General features: G+C 45.9%; 1 protein-coding gene across 5 annotated transcripts in view; it reads right to left on the bottom strand.

Moving 5' to 3' along the window:
- Positions 1-25,165, bottom strand: part of KCNT1 (potassium sodium-activated channel subfamily T member 1) — a 265,672-nt gene that overhangs the window by 181,916 nt on the left and 58,591 nt on the right. For 2 of the 5 annotated variants that reach the window (XM_088459703.1, XM_088459705.1), the window contains exon 1: positions 20,040-20,222. The exons of the other annotated variants lie outside the window; for them this stretch is intronic. In XM_088459703.1, coding sequence (XP_088315829.1) covers positions 20,040-20,188 — 149 coding nt within the window. In that variant the 5' untranslated portion in view covers positions 20,189-20,222. Of the gene's footprint in view, positions 1-20,039; positions 20,223-25,165 lie in introns of those variants that run through there. 5 annotated transcript variants of the gene reach the window in all.

The following is a 25,165-nucleotide window of genomic DNA, read 5'->3' as shown; positions in this document are numbered from 1 at the left end:
ATTGCTGTGCGGGTGAGCCGGCATATCGGTCACCCATCACACCGTGTGTGCGGACCGCCAGATATGTCGGATGATGGATCCCATGTCACCTTGCACATTGTTGTAGTTTTCATTTAATCCCTCAGTGAGATAGTTTTAGTAGTGAAAGGATTGCCTGCTACAGTCTATCTAGACAGCATGCATATATTACAGAAGTGCACATTATTGCAAGGTGGTCTGAGCTATCCAGAAACAGGTTCACTGAGAGATTTCCTAAAACCTTTGACCAAGGATGAAAGGTGATGAATCTCCAGTCTATACAGACATAGGACACTACAAACTCTATTACACTGTATACAGACGTAGAACACTACACCCCCAACATGTCCTGACCACTGTACATGATCATAATACACATCTATTACACTATATACAGACATAGGACACTACACCCCCAACATGTCCTGACCGCTGTACATGATCATAATACACTTCTATTACACTGTATACAGATATAGGACACTACACCCCAACATGACCTGACCGCTGTACATGATCATAATACACTTCTATTACACCGTATACAGACATAGGACACTACACCCCAACATGACCTGACCGCTGTACATGATCATAATACACATCTATTACACTGTATACAGACATAGGACACTACACCCCAACATGTCCTGACCGCTGTACATGACCATAATACACATCTTTTACACTGTATACAGACATAGGACACTACATCCCCAACATGTCCTGACCGCTGTACATGACCATAATACACATCTATTACACCGTATACAGACATAGGACACTACACCCCCAACATGTCCTGACCGCTGTACATGACCATAATACACATCTATTACACTGTGTACAGACATAGGACACTACACCCCCAACATGTCCTGACCGCTGTACATGACCATAATACACATCTATTACACTGTATACAGACATAGGACACTACATCCCCAACATGTCCTGACCGCTGTACATGACCATAATACACATCTATTACACCGTATACAGACATAGGACACTACACCCCCAACATGTCCTGACCGCTGTACATGACCATAATACACATCTATTACACTGTGTACAGACATAGGACACTACACCCCCAACATGTCCTGACCGCTGTACATGACCATAATACACATCTATTACACTGTATACAGACATAGGACACTACACCCCCAACATGTTCTGACGGCTGTACATGACCATAATACACATCTATTACACTGTATACAGACATAGGACACTACACCCCCAACATGTCCTGACCGCTGTACATGACCATAATACACATCTATTACACCGTATACAGACATAGGACACTACACCCCCAACATGTCCTGACCGCTGTACATGAACATAATACACATCTATTACACCGAATACAGACATAGGACACTACACCCCCAACATGTCCTGACTACTGTACTTATTATTACATGTATTATACTCTATACAGGCATACTGTGAGCCACTAAACCCACCAACATGATTATGCTCCAGTTCCTTTTAATTGCAATAATTTATCTCGCACAGAATTTTAATTTACACAACTATTTTGCAATGGGCAGACAGTTTCAGCATAACCAGCTACAATTACTATCCGGCACCCTTTATGTTTTAACTGTTCCTAGCACCTCTAAGATTTTGGAGAGAATTATCCTTCTCTTGTTTCAGGTCATCATACAAAAATTAAAACTGTTTATTATGCATACTTCTGAATATCAGCCATGATATCTTATTGATTATCACTTCACGCTGGTTATAAATTACCCAGAAGAGAATTTGGTTTTGTTCCCCGGCCTCTAGTTGCTATGGATATGAGAACAGTAATTAGCTCCTACATGTATAGGTCAGAGGTGGGTGATATATGTACATGTATAACACTCACAGGGACTTATGTACGGCGTGCGCTGCTCACCATAAAGCGCGGTGGGTTTACATCGATGCGTCTAGATAGTCCAACATCAAGCTGCAAAATCGCTCTCTGCTGTAAGACACGTCCGCGTCCCAGACATTATCAGACGTGGAAAAGTTACTGTTATAAGAATAAATCTGTTTTGCTCATAGTATGCTGGAATATATATTATAATTGCAGGGGTGCATCCGTAGCAGCGAGGAATTAACCCTTTATCCAGCATGGACATAAATATGAAGAGGCGAGACGCTCACCAGACTTATACGCATCAGAAGGACTGTACTCCATAAATGCCATATTATATTATATGATGAGCAGACAGCAGCTAACGTTCCAGTCCTGGTAAGGACCTTAGGGCCTGATTCACTACCATTCGCAACTTCGATTACGCACGCAACTGGCCCATTATTGCGTTCTGCACATATATACACATCGCAGTGCGCGTGCCGGCCGCTGCGATCTCAGAGGCTGCGCAGACCCATTGCAGTGATTAACAGGAAGTGGTTTATGGGTGGTGACCAGGACCACCGACAGCCACGCCGGGCCCAGGTGACAGGGGGCATGGCCTAATCTTAGAAAATATATTTTGGGGGTGCTTTGTGCCCCTCAGCCAGGCCAATGGGGGGCATGATCAGTCCCCCCATAGGCATAGGAGATTGCTCCAGCACACTACTGTGTGCTGGGCTGCTGTGACATAAGAGGGAGGGGGGAGCGGTGCCGGGCCCCTCCAGCAAACCCGCGCCCGGGAAATTAGTACCCACTCCCCCCCCCCACTCTCGGCGCCCCTGGTGGTGAGGAGGGTGTGGTCGGCTGAAAGCAGGCGCGCTGTTGCAGGGGTTTGCATAAATTATCCAGTGCAATAGTCTCCGCAGTCTGAGGTCTCATAGCACGCGTGTTTGTTAGAATTTCTGACTAAGGGCCTGATTCAGAGACGCTCGCTGCTGGCGAGCGCTCGCTCTGAATCAGGGCATTTTTTATATCTCCAGCCCGCTCGCAAAGCTGTGTGAGTGGCCTGGAGTCTTTCGCGATTATCGCGACCATCGGGCTTGCGACAAGACCCTGTGGTAGGGTCTCGGCTCCCGCAATCTCGAGTGATAGAGCAGGAAGTCCACTACTGACATCACTAGTGATGTCAGTAGGGCCGCCCACAAACGCCAAGTGCCCCATCTTGTAGCGAGACCCGTAGCGACAGAACTGCCATCGCTGGACAGGTCTCGCACATGCACACACCGGAGGCAGCGCATGCACAGTGGGGAACAATCGACCCACTTGCGAGCACTGGGGGTCATTCAGACCCGCTCGCGAGCGGCAGTATGCTCGCAAGCGGGTCGATGTTCCCCGCTGCGCATGCGCACGAGGGAGGGAGCTCCGTCGTTCGCATGCGTGAGACCCGGGGAGCGACGGGCTTTCCATCGCTCCGGGTCTCGCACCAAAGGGGGCGTGCTGTCGATGTTGATTGACAGCACGCCCCCTTTGGTGGGCGTGCCGGGGGCATGCCTGCCAGACGGAGGCGTTCTCAAGCCGGCCCCACTGACATCACTAGTGATGTCAGTGGGAGTGATTTGGGCTCTGATAGAGCCAAAATCACTCCAGGGCTTGCGGCAGCGAGACTCTACCGCAGGGTCTCCGTCGCAAGCCCGATGGTCGCGATGGTCAAGACCATCGCGACCATCATCATGGAGGCTCGCTATAGCTGTGGGTCGTCACCCACAGCTATATGAGCGTCCAGGAGGCCGCTCCATTTTCATGGAGGGCCCTGATTCAGAGCGAGCGCTCTGGTCAGAGCATTCAGCTCTGAATCAGGCCCACTGTGCGCTTGTGAGCGGGTCTGAATCAGGCCCTAAGGCCAGAGCTTGTGCAAGTGAGGATGCGATGGTACCGATGGTTTCTCTATTCTGCTAAGTATTACGGATGTGCGTATTGTGAAGTGGGCGTCCTCATGTAGTGATGAGTTTGAATTGCGATTGCAGTGGTTTAGCTTTCTATCGCAGTTGAACTTCGTGTGTACGCAGTATTGCGATCCTTAGTGCGATCCATAGTGAATTAGGCACTTAATCATGACAGATGACATCCCAAACATGAAGTGAGCAGCATGTCCTAAGCCTGAACAGGTGTAAATAACATGACACTAATCATAATCACCGGCAGGAACTGCAGTCACCCGACCATGCGTCCCAACACCCGGAAATGCGTTCCATTGGCCAGAAGAACTCACTATTTTTTTTTTTTATGCCAATGGTCCACTTGTATCATGTTCAGCCCTCGCTTTTTGTAAACATTTGTTGATGATCACTGGTGAGTACCAGCGGTCCAAAACTTTTTGGTCATCTCGGTCAATTATACCACAGCTGATGGGCAGCACCCTCAAAAACTGCGATATTGGTTGGGGAAAATCATAGCATAATTCTCAGGGGTAACTCCGATACAGTTCCTGACCCTGCCATTGATAAATCACATTAGATCCCCCCTTTGATGATATATGATGACGAAGCACAGCGCACTACTTGGTAGACACGTGGAAATTGTTGAACATTACTCACAGGTCTTATACATTTCACTCTCGGTCCTTCTCTCAGATTGATCATTTATTATTTATCTGAGGAACTCATTACAAATATCTTAGAGGCTAAAATGGGGGATTCAGCTATATGTGACCAAGCCCCCATGACCATATCCCCTAATCTTACCTCAGTGGGTCCACGTACCCCATTTTGGCGATTCCCTTCCTACCTTTCTCACTCTGAGCAGTTTCAATAATACCTTAAATTGAAGTGGGTGGAATTTTCAGATGACAATCAGAAGCATCGGAACAATGGTAAGGGGTGGAGCTACCGGCATTGCAACCGGCGTGCTGCACCAGGGCCCCTGGGACTAATGGGCCTGTAGCTGCCATGGCCGTATTGCAGACAAGGCATGCATTCAAATAATTTTTTTCTTACACCTTGTTAATAAAACTATGCCTGGGCAGTTTTAGGGGTCCAGGGGCAAGTGCGATCTGATCCCTGCTGAGTCAATCCCATGAGACTCGGGGTCAGAGGAGCATGTGCTGAGATCTGATTGAAGCCCATTGCATGCTCTTCTGATGACCCCAAGAGATCAGCATCAAGCCTTCCTACATGTTTCCTGCAATTTCTGCATCCAGCAGCCCAGCCTAGGGATGGCCATTGGTGGGTTAACCATCGCTGGTGGATAACCTCGATGGTATGAAACCATCAATTGTTTTGCCACATCAATGGTCATCCCTGCTCTATTAGTCACCAGGCAATGGGCCAATGAGAGGTGGGTGAGGGGCTTTGTAGGTCTCATCGGAGAGCGATGCTAGGCTCCATGTCTTGGAGCGAGGCTTAGAAGAAAAAAAAACATCGAAGGGCTCTGTGCCATCGATGGTGGAGAACCATTGGACATAAGGAATGGTTGCCTAACTTTCTTAAAGCCTGGGTATTCCACCTGCACTACATACAGTCAATGCAAATCCTTGTGAGCTGGTATAATTATCATTCTTCACACGCAGACCAGCACCAGGGTACGAAGAGAGGAGTGTTCAGCAGCAGCCCAGCAGGACTCAGGACAGACTCTGTATGTAAATTATACAGTGTAAACATGTATGCATGTACAGTATTGCCTATAATATATATATATTACACACACACACACACACACATCCCAAAAAAAAAATGGTGTCACCAATTGTACAAAACACTTTTTCACAGCGAATGCATACCTCTATCAGACCCTTTTCAGAAATATGAATCCATAGGCACTTACAGTCAGGTGCATAAATATTGGGACATTGACAGAATTTTCATATTTTGTCCTCTATTCACCACCACAATGGCTTTGAAATGAAACATACAAGTTGTGCTTTACCTGCAGACTTTCAGATTTAATTTGAGGGTAATTACATCCAAATCAGGTGAACGGTGTAGGAATTACAACGGTTTCTATATGTGCCTCCCACTTTTTAAGGGGCCGAAAGTAATGGGACAAACTAAACAATCCTAAATCTAACTTTCACTTTTTAATACTTTGTTGCAAATCCTTTGTAGGCAATTACAGCCTGAAGTCTGGAACGCATAGACATCACCAGACGCTGGGTTTCATCCCTGGTGATGCTCTGCCAGGCCTCTACTGCAAATGTCTTCAGTTCCTGCTTGTTCTTGGGGCATTTTCCCTTCAGTTTTGTCTTCATCAAGAAAAATGCATGCTCAATCGGATTCAGGTCAGGGGATTGACTTGGCCATTGCATAACATTCCACTTTTTAGCCTTAAAAAACTCTTTGGTTGCTTTTGCAGTATGCTTCGGGTCATTGTCCATCTGCACTGTGAAGCGCCGTCCAATGAGTTCTGAAGCATTTCACTGAATATGAGCATATAATATTGCCCGAAACACTTCAGAATTAATTCTGCTGCTTTTGTCAGCAGTCACATCATCAATAAATACAAGGGAACTAGTTCCATTGGCAGCCATACATGCCCACACCATGACACTACCACCACCATGCTTCACTGATGAGGTGGTATGTTCATGAGCAGTTCCTTTCCTTCTCCATACTCTTCTCTTCCCATCACTCTGGTACAAGTTGATCTTTGTCTCATCTGTCCATAGGATGTTGTTCCAGAACTGTAATGGCTTTTTTAGATGTTGTTTGGCAAACTCTAATCTGGTCTTCCTGTTTTTGTGGCTCACCAATGGTTTACATCTTGTGGTGAACCCTCTATATTCACTCTTGTGAAATCTTCTCTTGATTGTTGACTTTGACACATATACACCTACCTCCTGGAGAGTGTTCTTGATTTGGCCAACTGTTGTGAAGGGGTTTTTCTTCAAGAGGGAAATAATTATTCTGTCATCCACCACAGTTGTTTTCTGTGGTCTTCCGGGTCTTTTGGTGTTGCTGAGCTCATCGGTGCGTTTTTTCTAATTGTAATTCCTTTACCGTTCACCTGATTTGGATGTAATTACCCTCAAATTAAATTTGAAAGTCTGCAGGTAAAGCACATCTTGTTTGTTTCATTTCAAAGCCATTGTGGTGGTGAATAGAGGCCAAAATATGAAAACTCTGTCAATGTCCCAATATTTATGCACCTGACTGTATATTTATTCAACTATCCTGTGAGAGTCTCTCTCTCCACTGACTGCATCCTGTGGTCACCCACTGCCTCTACCCATCACCCACTGCCTCTACCCATCACCCACTGCCTCTATCCATCACCCACTGCCTCTACCCATCACCCACTGCCTCTACCCATCACCCACTGGCTCCTTGTCAGACTCTGCCTCTACCCATCACCCACTGGCTCCCCTTGTTACCCTCTGCCTCTACCCATCACCCACTGGCTCCCCCTATTACCCTCTGCCTCTACCCATCACCCACTGGCTCCCCCTGTTACCCTTTGCCTCTCCTCTGCTTCTACCCTTCACCCTCTGCCTCTACCCAACACCCTCTGCCCATCACCGACTGCCTCTTCCTGTGGGGTGGAGGAGAGGAGCCCACAGCCTATTTTTTCACCTGGGTCCCCACTAGTAATTCTGTCACTGATCAGACCCTTTGGTGCTGGTGATTATGCTTAGAACAAGGCTATTTACACCTGTTCATTTTTGGGATGTCATCTGACAAAATTTAGGTCCTTAAAAGGACTGAAACGTCGGTTGTAATTTGACCAGTTGACAATATGGTATTTATGGATTAAAATCACTCTGATGCATATAAATCTGGTAAGTGTCCCACTTTTATATTTATTGAACATGCCATAGAAAGGGTTCATTCCTCCTCGCTGCTATAGGATGCACCCCTGCAATTGAAAATTGGACCATGAATGCTGCATTTCATTATATATATTTATTTATTTCTTCCTAAGGGCTCCCAGCACTCACCGCATGTCTCATCAATTGCCCAATTTGGAGGGCACCAGGATGCATTCTGTGCCAGCACATTCCATCATTAGATAAATAGAGATAGAGAGACAGATAGACATGAGATAGATATGAGATAAATAGACAGATATTAGATAGATAGATAGATAGATATGAGATAGATAGAGATAGATAGATATGAGATAGATATGAGATAGATAGATATGAGATAGATATGAGATAGATAGATATGAGATAGATATGAGATAGATAGATATGAGATAGATAGATATGAGATAGATAGATATGAGATAGATAGATAGATATGAGATAGATATGAGATAGATATGAGATAGATATGAGATAAACAGACTGATAGATATTTGTGATAAGTTTGTGACTTTGTTTTGCACCAGATTTCCTGTAAGTCTACTGAAGAAAACCAATTGCATTAATCAAAGTAACAAATTATCAAACATTGTATATAGAGATATTTGTATAGAAATGTCCACATTTGACAAATGTTTGAAGAATTAATCTATAAAACATGTTTTACCGGTTCTTGAAATAATGATTACAGGGACAGACAAGCGATTCTTGGCCCGCAGTACTGAGAGGCCTATTTCACAAACATTGTGGCCAACCCCAGAGAAGTAACAGTCCTTACTTTGGAGATTTGCACTTTAGTTTCGAGGCTATTTACCATTCGTGAGATACTCGGACATGTGCTCCAAAAATAGCCTATGAAAAAGTGTGGTGACTGCTTACTATGAGCTGGAACGTATGCGTGGCAATCACACCATTCATGTACAAGTGGGATTTACCAGATCAGTGTCTGAAAAAAAAATTGCAAAAATGTAGCTACATTGGGCGGACGCCATCCATAGATGGAGCCAGATTACAATGGCCAAGCTCTGAATAGCTAAGGGCCTGATTCAGACCCACTCGCGAGCGGCTGTCCGCTCGCAAGTGGGTCGATGTTATGGACTGAGCATGCGCACGACGGAGGGAGCTCTGTCGTGCGCATGCGCCAGACGCGACGAGCGAAGGAAAGTCCTTCGCTCGTTGTGTCCGATCAAAGGGGGCGTGCTGTCAATGTTGATTGACAGCACGCCCCCTTTGGTGGGCATGCCGGGGGCGTGCCTCCCTGACGGGGGCATTCCCACGGGAACGCCTCCCGTCAGAAGCCGGCCCACTGACATCACTAGTGATGTCAGTGGGAGTGATTTTGGCTCTGATAGAGCCAAAATCACTCCGGAGCTTGCGGTTGAAAACCTCAACCGCAGGCTCCGGCTCGCAATTTCGATGGTCGCGATGGTCACGACCATCGCGGCCATCACAATGCACGCTCGTATAGCCTGTGGGTGGTGACCCACAGCTATACGAGCGTCCAGGAGGACGCTCCATTTTCATGGAGCCCGGCCCTCATTCAGAGCGTGCGCTCTGCTCAGAGCGTACGGCTCTGAATGAGGGCCTAAGTTCTTTGGAGCATGGTAAATAGGGTTCTCTTTCGCAGTCCCACAGACAGGTACGGGGACTGCTGTTGCATAAGATAAAAAGGGGTTTGCAGCAGATTTCTCGGTAAATGGCCCAGATGCTAAAAAATGCATCAATCCTTTAAGACTGGACATTTTTGGAGGATAAACTGCATATTTTAGCAGGATAAATAGGTCCCTAACAGCAAAATAGCATACCCACGCCAGTCTATACAGAATTCCGCTTTCGTAAGCCAGCTGATTTACCCAGCGATACTGCAATATAGTTCTGTGCCATATATTATTCACCCCCTCTCTGGAGCTGTTCTGTAATAACAGTCACTTCCACAATAATGACAGCTCTTAGGAGTAATTATTGACACCAATGATCCACTTTGTCTGTCAGGAGATCTATTGGTCCCTTCACTTTAACCTGTAATTGTGGCAGTTTAGCTTATAGAGGAGCTCCTGATGGCATAAAGGGACGGTGAGTGCCTGGGGGCAGCTCAGGAAACAGGGATGGGGGTACCAGTCTTCAGTAAAAATCAAGGTTACTCCTTAAGTGGGGAGGAACTGTGGACCGTAAGCGGCCGCTCAGTCGTACCCAGTGATGTATGCAAAACAGCGCATGCGTAAATTTCGCAATGCGCGTGCGCAAACTAACTGTTGTGATCGGAAATTGCTCTCTCCTTCAACTTGGCCAGATCGGTAGTTTGAGTGACAGGATGAGGCGTTTGTGGGTGGTAACAGAGGAAGGTGCTTGTGAACGGGGTAGTGGAGATCTGAACGCAGGCGTGCCTGACTATGCAAACGGTGTTTAATGGGAGTGCATAATTAACAAAGTAGTGTCATGGCACATGTGACATGGGAGGTTATTACACTGACTTGTTCGTAGTGCTTATGAGAGGGTATGGTCAACCTTAAGCTCTACGACCAGCTCCGATGGTTCCCGATGGTCTCGATTAATCCTTATATGCCCGGAGATGACGAGTATTGCGAACGAGAAGGGGGTGTGTCTCAGATAAAGTGTGTGGGAGAAATATACAGTAGATACATATTTCTTATATTTAATTTTGAACCTGTATCTATTAATAGAGGTTTTGATTTTTAAACAGGAACGTAGGATCTCATCAGGTTTCCATTAATAAAGTACCACATGAGTAGGCGGAAAAGTTTTATCAGTAAATTATACTCCTACAGACATAAGTTATTAGCAGAGTTTAAAGTGTCAGATAATCTTTCATTCATACTGGTGATGCCTCTCATTTCAGGGAATGATCAGTATATTAAAGGGTCTCAAATTATCACTGAATCCCAAATATAGCAGATTCTGGGTTAGTTTGGAGTAGTGGACATCTGGTGGGCCCCATAACTAAAGAGAGGGCGTGGTGACGCACAGGGGTGTAATCAGTACCCGCCTCACTGCCCTCTCACCGCCCCTGCTCCTGGGAGTAGGTGACCCTCCTAAACACCTCCCACTGCTCTAGTGTATTGGGGGGGGGGGGGTAAGCTGGGTCTGGAGGACACAATTTGCATCATCATAGAGCCACAGCTCCAGTTTGCTATGATGCACTTTGTGGCAGTGGTGGTTGGGGCCATAATGGAATAAAGTCCAAGATCGTCTGCCAACAAAACACAGAGCATTACGAGAGTGGTAGTTAATGTATATTATACGTCTGTTCTTGTCCTCTCTACAGCCAGAAATGGCCAGATCTAGTCCTTTTAAATAATTTTAAACATCTCACCGTGTAAATAAGCGCAACTGTCTAACAGACCTGAGACATCCCAAGTTGTATCAACTGCAATGCTATAACAATGTAGGCATGATAAGAGAAACAAAGTAAGGCTGGCCATCAATCGATGAATCATAATCAATGGTTTATTGCCGATATTGAATGCTTTTCCCATTGATGGGGGAGAACCAGGTGGTTTTCCACCATCAATGGCACAACATAAATGATTTTTTAAATTTTTTACAAGGTGCAGGGACACAAAGCATGGCCCCACCCCCAGGTTCTGATTGGCCCACAGGACAGTCAAAGAACAGGGATGACCATTGGTTGGTGAAACCATCGATGGTCATCCATTGCATAGTTGGTAACCATCGATGACCACTTGCTATATTGCCATCCATGGTAACCACACCGATGGTCATCCCTAAAACAGAGCGATTGCATGTGAGCGGAGTAAGTCTGGGGGTTGCCTTGTGGGTCGCCATGTGATTGGTCTGTCCTATGATGGTTAGGGATGTGTAATTATGTGGTATGTGAGGCTTTGTGGGCTAATACTAAGCCATCATACTTTTGTTTAATCATATTTGAATATTCTTAATAGGTCTTAAATTAAAAGCTAACACATTTTATTCTGCCAAATCCACGTCTCTGAGTCTTTCTTTATATTATGGTTATTTTTTTAGTGTGTTAATTATATGGTGTATGCACAGGACAGCCCTCAGATGATTAACAGTTTATTACTTATAATCACATCATCATTATGGCAGAACGTGAGGAAACCACATCCTGACTGTGGTCAATACCATGTTATGTGAGAGACTGTACTACACCGTAAACTTTCTGCGCTCAATGAGTAAAGATTTATACCCTGCAAAGCAGAAGCAGACTGACAACAGGTCAGCCATGGTGGGTCAATGGGGGGCCCCTATACATAGTACCATCAACAGCATGGGGGACACTGTAGCATATGTGAACTGGGGGCACTATAGTGTTTAATACACTTGTGGTACTAAGTGAATATACACATTATACTTTTTAATAACAACTCCAGCATTAACTGCCCTGGGGCCCTACCAATAACCATAAGCTATGCTGGTGATGTTATCAAAAAGCAAAACCTTAATCTGGGCTGGCTGCAAAGTGAGGACAATGATTATATATCCATTCTCTCCAGATATCCACTGGACTAAGGTGACCAGAAGATGTAACTTAGAGCTTCTAAAAGTTATAGGGCTCTAGCAAAAAAAAAACCATTATAGGCATTTTCTTGTATCTTAACCAGTGGTGGCTCCAGAGGTGAGGCTGCAGCATAGTCCAAAATTCAAATAGGGGAGCCACACCAACTGCCAGTGAGTCCTGGCAGGTAATGTATAGCAGCGTGTGGGGTGACTCCCCTATTTGAATTTTGGCCTGCGCTGCAGCCCTGCCTCTGGAGCCACCACTGATCTTAACATAAATTAAGCTTTTTAATCAATTCTCTCTGATTTGGGACCAGACATCCATCGACAAGGTCTCCCAAATGTCTTCATGTAGGTCTCTTTCAGGATGACCATACTGTATAGAATAAAAAGGTGGAAATAAGACCCTTTGTATCCGATTTAGGGTCTCATTTATCAATGAGTTTTATCACTCACATTGAGTGATAAAACTCATTGCATATGATAATGACGCTCCAGCCAATCAGCTCCCAACTGACATCTGTATGAAAAATGACAGTTGGGAGCTGATTGGCTGGAGAACCATTTATCATACGCAACAAGTTTTATCACTCGTTGTGAATGAAAGAACCTTACAGCGATTCCACGGCAGCTGGTTGTGGTCTTATTACTACTGCTAGGGAGACCTAATCCATCTGCCAAATTTTGATTGTTGACTCTGATCCTAGGTTTCCTATGGGTCCAGACAAATTTAGATATTTGGCTTTGAAAGGTTTGTAGGACTTTTGCAGGAATTATGACAGGAAGCATCTGGAACAGACATAATCTAGGTAGTATGTGCACTTTTATGGAGGCAAACTGGCCTGCAATGGTAGGGTCATTCTAATCCAGTCCTTTAGTTTTTTATTTATAGTGTCCAAAACAGAGGTATACAGTAGCGGCTTCTATTTCTATCTTTTGGGGGGGTCTAGGTTACAGCCCCTGGAACTTAGATTGGGTTGAGGTGACCACCAGTGTCGGATCTTACCTAAGGGCTGCCTGGAGGGACTGCCAAAATGCTCTCTCTGAAGTCCGGACTGACAGTCCTAGGGTTGAGAAAGCACCTCGCCCTGAGACTGCCTGTCCGGTAATGAGCACTTCCCAAGGGAAACTCAATCTCAGTGCTGATATCCTCGGGCAATGCAGGACAGGAAACCAGAGGGATTGCCAATATGTACAGGAGAACATTCCCGGCAAAATTCCACTTACTGTATAAATTCAGATTCCTGCAAGTTTTTACATGGCCAGGGCAGAAAGGAAAGGAGATGGGGGACATCCCTGTCTATTGCTGTTGGGGATGGTAAGGGGGGCTGACAGGACTCCACTCACTAAAATAAAGGGTAAAGTGTTAAGCAATTATTATATCCCAACACATGAAGTCTCCATGAAAGCCCATTTCTTACAGAGTAACATCATTTCTTATATATCAAGCCCTGGAGCTGTCCATCTCTGTACAATCACATATTTATTTAGGTCAACATTAGTCCCTTCTCCAGGGGACCATACATTCACTTCCCTACCACAGGGATAGCATATACACAACAACCAATATATGCAGAAACACCTCAACTAACAAGTCTTTGAATCATTGCACAAAGCTCATGGCACCCAGAGGCAACCCTCACAGAAAGAACATACAAGTCACAAAGATGGCTCCATGTGTTGGCACCTAACTCACTGCTTCTGTGATGTAAGGCAGCTGTACGAATCACCACTAAGAAATGTTAGAAAAATGAGAGCAGTCCGTCAGCCCCTTATCGTCTGAGGTTTTACCAATGGAATAACAGTGGTGATTGTATTTTCTGGTCACTTTCAACATTTTATGAAAACAGGATTTTACTTGGAATAAGGTAGAACTAAGTGGTTCACAAAAGTGGTTTTAAAATGGAGCAGGAATCAATTAACATCAGCGAATGTAAAGGCCTTGCAGAGGTCACCAGAGATGAATGGGTAAATGTACTGCTCAGTTTAGAATTAACGCCCTGATGCAAAGTGAGTACTACACCAGTTAGCTGTGCCGTAGCTGGGTACTGCTGATCCATGGGCTGGTCATAGCCATTCCCTGCCCCAAGCACATATCACATCATGACGTCACAGAGGAGGTAGCCCGGCTCAGGAAGCCCTTCCAGGCACCTCATTAGTCAGAGAAAGGTGCCACTAGGGCGGAGTTAGTCCCATCCCGTCGGCCTTGTGCCTTGAGTGGCGGTATCAGTTGCACACCCTCATTACCACTTAGCATGAAGCTGTTAGATGCATTACCAGAAAAGCGGGTGTACAGATGTGCACTGAAGCAGATTTGCATAGTTCTTGGCACTTACGTCTGCCCCCACATGGAGAGGTGGTATGGAGGAACACAGGGCCACACTAACCTAGGACAAGTACAGCGATATCATGTTACACCACTGTAAGCCATGCAAGTCACGACACAGATGCATCGGAGACAGCCGAAATATGCGCAGGTGGGCCAGGGGCAACTACAAATAATAGCTGATGATCAACATCACTAATGAACGGCTTGTGAAAGCAGCACTGACACTGAGGGGTATATTCACTAAAGTGCAAATGTTGTTGCCCATAGCAACCAATCAGTTTCTACTTACTTATCTAGCACCTTCTAGAAGATAATAGCTAGAATCTAATTGGTTGCTATGGACAACGTTTCCACTTCTAAAAACCTGCACTTTAGTATATATACCCCGAGTGGTTATTTCTTGATCAGATATATTATACTTTTGTCTGTTTTTCAGATGTGTTTTTGTCATTTCTGACATATTGGACAAGTATTAAACAGTTGAGACCTGTATATGTATTCTGCAAACTAAATAAAGGGCTATAAACATGGAATAAGTATGTGACTTATCCCAAGCACAGAGCATAGGATACTGGTGCTGATGGGCAGGTCTCTTGTGATAGCTGCATATATATATATACTGTAAATGTAATGGTGACAGGGGCGTATTTATTATGGGTGCAGGGTGTGTGGGACTCACGGGCCCCTGAGTTAAGGGGGGGGCCGCACCGCACTCATGCACCCATAAAACTTACCTCTCCGGAGTCCCACGTCAGCTCCGGTGTCTGAGCCTGTAAAAACGGCAGGAAAATGGGCGCTGCGGCCATTTTCCTGTCGTTTGCGCATGCGCAGTACAGGGAAAATGGCTGCCACGGCCATTTTCCCTGTGACCTGTGTATGTACTATAGACTCTTTGGGCGGTATTCAATTGTATCGCCCTCTTACGCGCTCGACAGGAGCTATTGAATTGCTGCTCCTGTCGGGCACGATCAGCTGCCAGCGCTACACTTCAGCTCGTAGCCCAAAGGGGGCGCGAGCTGAAATGGGTGAAAAGTGACCTGTTTGGGCATCCAAACAGCACTTCTCGTGATCATGCCCAGCACTTTGGTCGGGGGTAGCCAATTTACGTGGCTAAACCCGACCACTTTGGGGCGCGATCAGCACAAAAAGCAGTATCAATTGAATAGCGCCCCGCGATCTCCCGTCACTTTAGACGGGAGATCCGGACCACAAAAAAAATTGAATACTGCCCTATAAGTACGGCGCAGGCCCTATAAGTGCAGTCTCCGACACTGGCCCCCTCCTCTCTAGAAACACCCCTGAATAGTGACTGTTAGTGAATGCAAATTGCGCCTTTTTGGGGAGCTACCATGGTCTGCCGCTAAGTGTATTAATTCATAGATTAATTGCTGTACATTTCTGTAATGTGCAATTATGCCTATGCTATGGCACATGAAATGGACTGGTACATGCCCCTATGCCACATACACATCAAACAAAAAGCAGCAGCAAATCTACTGTAACTGTAATCTAAAAAGTCAATCAACATCCCCAGCAATACACGTACCAGATACCAATATCAGACTCACTAAGAGACTTTTGCATCTCTCCCAGGTGTAAGGATCGGCCACACACGGAGCAGCTGTCACCTCTTTGTGTCCAGTCTATAACTAATATTCTTGTAAATATTTACTGGTGCCATAAAGCTATGTAACATAGAAAGCAGAGCAGCACAGAGCCAGTCAGCAGCCGCAAAGGCAAAATACATACTACAGAGCATACAAAGGCATAAAAGCAACTGACTCACACAAAGTGCTATAACCAGTGGGGAAGTCATTAGACTGGGCTTAGAGTATGGAGTACAGCTTTACCACCTCAGTGTAAGTGGGATATAAGAGAACTCAAGAAGTTTCAGGGAATTCTGTCCTCACTTGTATCTCCAACTGTCTCTCTGACATTTCCTCTTGGATGTCCCAGCACTCTCTTAATCTTAACATGTCTAATCTTCCCACTCACCCGAACTACTTCACCACAATTTCACTATGTATTAATACAGTAGCACCACCATCTTCTTTAGCCCCAAGGTGCGCTGTCTTGGAGTTATCTTGACTCCTCCCTCTCCTTCAAACCGCACATTCAGCGCCTCTGGCAGTCCTGCTGTTTCCATCTCAGAAATATCTCCAGGATCAGACCCTTTCTCACCCTGAAGGCAACTAAGACCCTCATCCACTCACTGGTCATCTCCCAACTGGACTACTGTAACCTCCTCCTGTCTACCAACTCTCACCACTCCAGTCTGTCCTCAGTGCTGCTGCCCGATTCATCTTCCTCTGAAAATGTACTACATCTGCCTCCCCACTCCTACAAGCCTTACACTGGCTCCCTTTCTCCTTCCACTCCTGCCCGGCCACTTTGCTCCACATATGAATGCCGCCTTTCCACACAAATGATAATTTTCTTCCACTCTCGCTTCCAAGACTTTGTCAGTACTGCTCCCTACTTCTGGAACTCTCTGCCTCTCTATAAAACTTCAAACAGGCTCTCAAAATACTCTTCTTCATAAAAGCCTTCCAGCTCTCATCCCAACTTACTGCCCCATGCTCCTTCCTTACTGTCTCTCCCCTCTGTCACCTGTCTGATTCTCCCCTGTAGACTGCAAACTCTCATGAGCAGGGCCCTCCTCCCTCATGTTCTTTACCTTCCCTCACTTATACATCATCTCCTCCTGTAACGGCACCTTTTCCTTAGGTATTATGGCTGCTGATGCAGCAATGTTTATAAGCCATGTCCTGCTATGTTCTGTACTGTAAGTGACTGTATTCTTGCTTTGTTCCTACCATTTCAGTCTATGTTCCTTGTAAAGCGCTGTGGACCCCTTGTGGTGCCATATTAATAAAGGATAATACTAATAGAAGGAATGGAAAGGATACATGCAAATGACAGGTTAGATGAATTAGGTTTGTGCACTTTGGAACAAAAGGTGCCTTAGAGGTGACCTAATTTTTGTGTCGGTATCTGAGGTCATTACAGGAGTCTGATATATCAAGGCCATACAGAAGCCAAGAGATCAGTAGTCTCAATTTTATCAAGGATTCCCCAACAGCATAGGAAGAGGTCTTTACTGTAAGGGCAGTAGAGCTGGGGATTTCCTCATCAAATGAGGTGGTGATTACACATTTGCTATGTAATACTGGATGTCTTATGCCGGCCATACACGGTGCGATTTTATGTTGGTAAGATGTGTACGATTACCCTTGAAATTCTTCCATTGAAATTCTCCATACGATGTGGTCAAATGGTGTACAATTGATCGTTACGATCATACGATAAGATGCATACATGTGTATCACATTGTACACAATAGATCGTAATGTTATGGTTTTGCAGTAAGATCTACGATTCAGCTATACGACTGCAGGGACGCGCATCGGTATTGTAAACACACAGAATCAACACACGATGTGCACGAGTGATAATTACGATTGATCAAAATCGTCCACATCGTCTAAAAATCGCTCCGTGTATGGGCTGCTTTACGTTGGGAATTTATCTGAATTTTTGGGGGTCAGCAGGTTTCATTTTGTGAGGTTCAATTACCAAACTAAATATGTCTCTCTCTGTGACTACATAACTAGAGATTATGAACAATTGTACTCAGTGTGGGGGAGGAATCAGTATATTCAACTTTACTATGCGACTTGCAAGTCTGTTGTTACACAAATCACTACCAATGCTTTAGTTACAAAAAAAAAAATAATTGTACATATGTTAAATAATAATTGATATAGATACCTTTGCTGTATATAGAAGTAGTGAAAAGGACATTATATAGCTAAATACAAATATAGGGGGTAGATTTACTAAAGCTTCTACAACAGACAAGTGATGGTGTTCCCTATAGTAACCAATCAGATTTTGTCTAGAATTTCTCTATTGCATTCTAGAAAATGATAGCTACAACCTGATTGGTTGCTATGGGCAACACCAACACTTGTCTATTTTAGAAGCTATAGGAAATCTACCCCATACACACGTGTCCACACAAGCTCAGAGCCAGTATGCTCTAGGTAATACACTGTATGAATTATATATGTGCCCTTTGTTATGGGTGTGCACGTTTCTGTTGTCAGGCTTCCAATGAATACATGGAGATCACAGAATTAAAAATACAGATTAAAAAGGAACCCTATCATAACAATCACCTACATACATCTGATGTAGACAATTTATGGGTTAAAGATACACATGAGAATACAATATGTTACTTCAATAGACATTAGTGACATCCATGAGGCATGAGGCACAATGGTGTCTTATACCTCAGTGATGCTAGTATTCCTATTGATTTGTTAGGCTGAATATTGTTTCAGCCCACAGACTAGCTCCGTGTGCAGTAAGTGTTGGGTCTAACTTGATCATGTATAGAGCTATTAGATCAATAATTATTATTATATCTTGGTTACCAACAGTCAGGAAACGTTACTGACATGCAGTTAAGAATTAGTAAAATGTTGGCCTGTCAGTAAGATAAAGCATGGATCACTAAACATAACTTGGGACGGTGCGAAACTTCACCACATCACTTCCCGATACAGAATAGGAAAGATTTATGTTGTGAGGACAACACCAGATGAAGCAACACTGGTGTCCCACTAGGATCTGCTGTAAGATTACAATGTGGTCAGCGGGGAACCAGTTCAACGAGATCTTTTGATCCCAGCTTGCCTGCTGCTCTGAAGGAATTTTCTTTACTTTGCCAGCACAGGACCTGCAGGTCCCCAGCACAAATTAAAGAGCTCAAATCACCATTAGAGCAGCAACAGCAGGAAACTAAAAATAATAATTGTCTGACACAATTTGTAGCATGTTTTGCTTTGTAACAAACGTGGGACACAATAAGTGCACAATTACTTAGTTACGCAGATCATCCTGTAGGGTTTCTGTAGCAGGATGTAAAATAGTTAATTATAGCTATTCGCAATGCAAATTTGGAGTGATGCTACAAACTACTGTACCAACACTACACAGAAATGTTTTGCATTCGTGGGCAGTGAAATTAGCACACAGGACCTTCCTAACAACTGCTGGTCGGAATAGGGGATGCTATACTTGAACGTAAGTTATTTTGACTGTAGAAGAATGGAACTCCGTGCCCCATTATATTAATCTATAATGACTGTACAATGAGTTATATGCAAACATATGATGCAGCATCCGGTTTAGGAACCAGCCTAGGATCTGTGGCTATTACACCACATTACTATAGGTATTTAAATATTTGGTCACCTACTGGCAATAATAATAATAATATAATATAATAGCACTGCAGCCCAAATGATATATGAAGAGGAGTATTACAATGACTGCACTGGGTACATCCTGTGTCTCTGTTATCAGGATAGCAAATATATTGTCACAATCACGTACTGTATAGCCTGGGATGTGTGTAATGATCTCTGTCCTGTGCTGTATACAATAGAGGGATGAGCAGCTGCCCGCATCCCTTACCCACACTACCCATGCCCACGCCATGTACCACTGCAATATTTGTACATCTGTACCTCTGTCCAGCATCACTTGTCAAGGACCCCATCATCCGAGCTGGCAGCAGCGGGCTCACCCCGTTGAGGTCTTCCCTTGTAATAGGTGGGACGATTTTTGAACCTGTGCTGATTTCTGATGGAGAATTCTTCATCTTGGCTCTTGCCATCCTCTCAGCTGAGCCAGGCGGCCACTTCCTCCGTTCTCCCCTCTGCTCAACTCACATGCAGTGTGCTCATGCTGCATGCAGTACTGTACTGAGGCAAGTACCACCTTTATTATAGGCTTCTTCCCTGCTCCCTGCCAGCAAATGGTACATTCCTCCTCAGTAGATGGATTCAGCACAAGACAGCTGTATCAGGAGATGCATTTATTTAGCTGCACAGGGGACAGCGGAGACCTCCAATCATCTCCCCATCATTCCCTGCACTTTAGTGTTCATATAGGAGACCTCTGGTGTCACCCTGGATTCGGAGGCCAGTCAGTAGCCCCCTACTAAGACACTGGTTTCCTGCCACATCCTTCGTTGGTATGTTCTAAATACAACGTAACAATTTGTTTCAGTTTTCGCTTTCTAACAATATAATTATTAGATCATTTCAGATTATTTGTAATCGTGCGCGGAATTCACCATTATCCCTCCGTATTACGGGGACTTCCATTTGGAATTCAGCAGACGAGTATGATCAGTGACCGAGGGACATTTATATCACAATTTACATTTTTATGCGGGTTTGATGCGATTACACCCCAACTCGCAATGTGATAATTATAATTTTGGCAAGCATTTACCAATGTTGGGGTGCCGGGAGCTTCTGAGAGAGCCTTGTCCTGGCAAACGGCTAGAAGCTTAGTGATAGCTACGCTTACACTTTGCTTGTGGGAACAGACCCAGCATGTGTACAGCACGTGTGTCCGTGGGGGCCACCGGTGGGATTTGAAGATGGTATTTGCTACCAAGGCCAAGATCTGGAAGACTTTGCAATTTATCAGCCCCCATAGATACCCAGGGGAGCGGATTCTGCGGTGGGAAAGCTGTGGAACTCCCTTCATATATCCTAGAGATGCTTTAATTGAGGGTATTCACTGTAAGCTGCAATTTTCATGGGATTCCCTGCAGAAATATGCCCATGATGGCTGAATGAAGAAGGCATCAAATTGCCACATTTTTAGGTCTAGCTAAAGTACCAACCTTGCCGACAAAAGACTGAACAATTGGATACATTTCTTCTAATATACTGTATATTTTTGCTTTATGACTTCATTAAAATCAGTGATGGGCAATAGTTGGCTCTGGGGCAGATACGATATGCCACATCTCCACCTGTGACCCCCAACTTCTTATTTTCTCTTTTTGCCTAATTAGACCAATCTCTTTTTACGTCCCAACAAGTTTAACTCACAGTCCCAGCTCTTGCTAACAAATGAGTGGGATGATGGTGGGCACCAGGGTAATTGGTAGCTATGGAAGGATATTGGAAGGGCTTAGTGGGTACATGTGGGGCATCTATACTAAAGGCATAGAATAGTATTGCTGCTGCATCCACCTACCAGCAACCCAGTCTTACACTCATAGAACCAGAGCTGTAACTGGGGATGTGCGAAGGACTGAAACACATAGTGCCAGGCTCTTTGGGTGGCACAGTCACTGCCTCATTGCCCTTGCTTCTGGCTAGCAGGGTGCCTGGCATGGCACCCTGCAGCCAGTATTTCTGTTGCACTTGGACGCTACAGACAGGCACCCTGCAGTCTGAACAGCCACTTGGAGTGTCCTCAGGATGCTTCAGTCAGTGCTGCACTTAACTGGCAGCCCTGCCCTCTCTGTGCGACATCAAGCGCTCAGGGGGTGAGGCTGGCACAGGGCATAGCTGAGCCATTACAGCACTCGTTATACCCAACGATGCTCAGATTAATCTGCCCATCTTCTTTTAGCTGTATACAGGATTTTCACTATCTGTTCTCTGCATCACTGTATGCACAGTACAATGTCCCTGTTTGTAAGCTTGGTGTAATTCCCAATATTTGTTCCCGTTCTGTATGAGCAGACACTGGCGCAGTATCACATCCTAACTACAGTTTCTCTCAGCATTTCATATACCGCTCAATATCCGTCCATACAAGTCTTTGTCGGTATATATATACATTTTGCATCATACAGAGTAAGTGCCATCATTGTGCCCTAACAAATTGTGACATGACAACTATTAGTACAATACACAGAGACTCTTCTCAGGTCTCCAATGACTGTGACATCTCCTAGATCTGAAATGTGTTTTACGTAGATGCTGTAAGAAGCCCAAATGTTTTATGTTCTTCCCATCAGGGGCCAAGTTCCCCGCAGTGTATATAGCACAGGATAAGCTCGGTCACATCTCTTGTATATATCTGGGCAGCTGGAGCCTGTTATTCCTTCACTCATAACTATTACTCCCTGTAACCTCTCCCCAACAGAACCTGGGCTAAACTAAATCAACACTCGCAATGGGGGCATATTGCCTGGTCTTATTCTGTATCAATTATAATATCCAGGAGGTTGTAATTTATGTAGCTGTCCCATATGGGCCATCTATACTGTTTCTGCTTTATATTCCTCTTCTATGAGATACTGGGGTAGTACCTTTTAAAATCCAATAGATGGAACTGCAGACATCAATGTCTATCTATACAGTAGTTGGCCATTGGCTGAAATCAGTGACATATTGATCTATCAGGGAGGGTGGCGATCTTGGCTGAAATCAGTGGCATATTGATCTATCAGGGAGGGTTGGTGATCTTGGCTGAAATCAGTGGCATATTTATCTATCAGGGAGGGTGGTGATCTTGGCTGAAATCAGTGGCATATTGATCTATCAGGGAGGGTTGGTGATCTTGAACTCTGCGGAAGCCTTTACTGTCAGATTTATCTGATGACAGAGTCGTGATCACCCATGGTAACAATCTGATGTATATGGTGAAATGCGAATGCTCCTGTAAAGGGGCTTTTTCACCCATTGATATGTCAGAAACTAAGGGTGGGTCTAGACCCATATTGCCAGCTGTGCATGTGCTCAGTGGAGGCTGCCAGGGAGGGAGCTGAAGATCAGGGCAGGAGAAAGTTGGGCAGGGTACTTTTTGGATGTTGTGGTCATTCCCACTTAAAAAACAAAAAATCAAAAAGTGTTAAAAGCACAATGAAGTGGGACTGGGCACTGTACAGGGCGGATGCTGCAAGCCCCTCAGCCAGAGGCAAATCCAGGGTGGGTGGGGGCGATCAGTGAGATCACTCTCCCCCCATACCCGGGCACAGGCAGATGAGACTACTACTCAGCAGCAGCAGCCCACTGCAGCCCAGCACACAGCAGCTTGTGCAGGGGTGGGAAGAGGGATTCAGTATGATTTACCATCGGCCGTATGGCCAGCGGTTGAAATCCCGACAGCAGCATCCCGGCAGCAGTGAAAATCCCGGTCGTCAAGAGGTAAGTATTCCATACTTGCCTACTTTCAAAAACTAGTTTCAGGGAGATTGCAGGTGGTAACAGACTGTCGCACTTCGCGCGGCATGCTGCTGAGGGGGGCGTGTCATGTTTTGTCCAAAGGGCGTGTCTAGCTCCACCTGTGGGCGTGTCTAATGCCACTCAGGGGCTCTGCAAAATATACTGGGGGTCATTGAGACCCGCTCGTGAGCGGCAGTACGCTCACAAGCGGGTCGATGTTCCCCCACTGCGCATGCGCACGACGGAGGGAGCTCCGTCGTGTGCATGCGCGAGACCCGGCGAGTGACGGGCTCTCCTTTGGTGGGTGTGCCGGCCAGACGGAGGCGTTCCCATGGGAACACCTACCGTCTGAAGCCGGCCCCACTGACATCACTAGTGATGTCAGTGGGAGTGATTTTGGCTCTGATAGAGCCAAAATCACTCCAAGGCTTGCGGCAGCGAGACCCTACCGCAGGGTCTCTGTCGCAAGCCCGATGGTCGCGATGGTCTTGACCATCATCATGGACGCTCGCATAAGCTGTGGGTGGTAACCACAGCTAACCCACAGTCCATGAGGACGCTCCCAAAACAGGTAGGAGGGCCCTGATTCAGAGCGAGCTCTCTGGTCAGAGCGTCCGGCTCTGAATCAGGCCCTGTGTCTCCTGGTATAAATATACTGCTGCTTTATATAGATGGTGCTCTTTGTTGTTATGTTATTAATGAAAGATGTAAGACATGTAGGAATAACAGCTGGTTCATCACTGAATAATCGGTATGTAGGGGTAATTAATAGCCTGCACTGCAGCCCACTGAGCCCCGCACCCGCCCGCCTGTTCCCGCAGGCCACCCGCGGTCCTCACCTCTCGCTGATTACATCAGCTGCGCGCTCCGGTTACGGACCTGATGGTCTTCATACAGCCAGCAGCCGCAAGCTCTGCATCACCGCTGGTGATCCACCGGGTCTCACGAGCCGTCACTGTCTCCGGCGGCAGCGCAGCAGTCAGTGCGCAGCTCTCCCCTCAATGCTCCTATGGCGCCGGCCCCATTCGGCACCGCTCCCAAGACACCACAGGGGCTTCAGGGACAGGGCCGCCGTGCGTAGGGATGAAAAGGCCACCACTGACACCTTGTCCGCCGCTGATCTCAAGCTGCACCCGCCGCATACCCGCTGACCCTGCCCGCCAGTCACACTGTGGCTTAGTGTTGGGCGGCCACTGCTACCCATAACCCCGCGGTGGCCAGCCTTAAAGACAAGTACAGAAACGTCACGCGTTGTGACATCTCCCGCGCTGGCCCCCGCCCCCTAATAGCTCGCGCATGCGCAGTCCACAATTTTAGCGGGGGGCAGTGGGAAGCCGGGAGTCGAGGTAGGAATTGCGGGGGAGCGGGAGGGTGGGTTCGAAATCGGGAGACTCCCGCTAAAATCGGGAGGGTAGGCAACCCTGAAGTATTCACTAACCCCTAACCTTACCCGGGGGTGCCTAACCCTAACCCCCCCTTCCCCTAGCCTAACCTTAAACTCCCGGGGGGGCCTAACCCTATGTCCCCCCCGGGAATCCTAAACCTAACCCTCCCCCCCGTGGCTGTCCGCGCCCGGCTTACCTTCGATCGGTAAACCGTGTGCCGGGCTCCCGGTGTAGGTAATATGACAGGCATCGGATTTTCGACGCCTATCATTTAGCCCTTGCCGGGAT

The sequence above is a fragment of the Taudactylus pleione genome, unplaced genomic scaffold, assembly GCF_031769625.1.
Source record: "Taudactylus pleione unplaced genomic scaffold, aTauple2 ptg000927l, whole genome shotgun sequence".
NCBI lineage: Eukaryota > Metazoa > Chordata > Amphibia > Anura > Myobatrachidae > Taudactylus > Taudactylus pleione.
The sequence above is the reverse complement of the archived record's forward strand: the minus strand, read 5'-3'. Positions and strand labels throughout refer to the sequence as shown.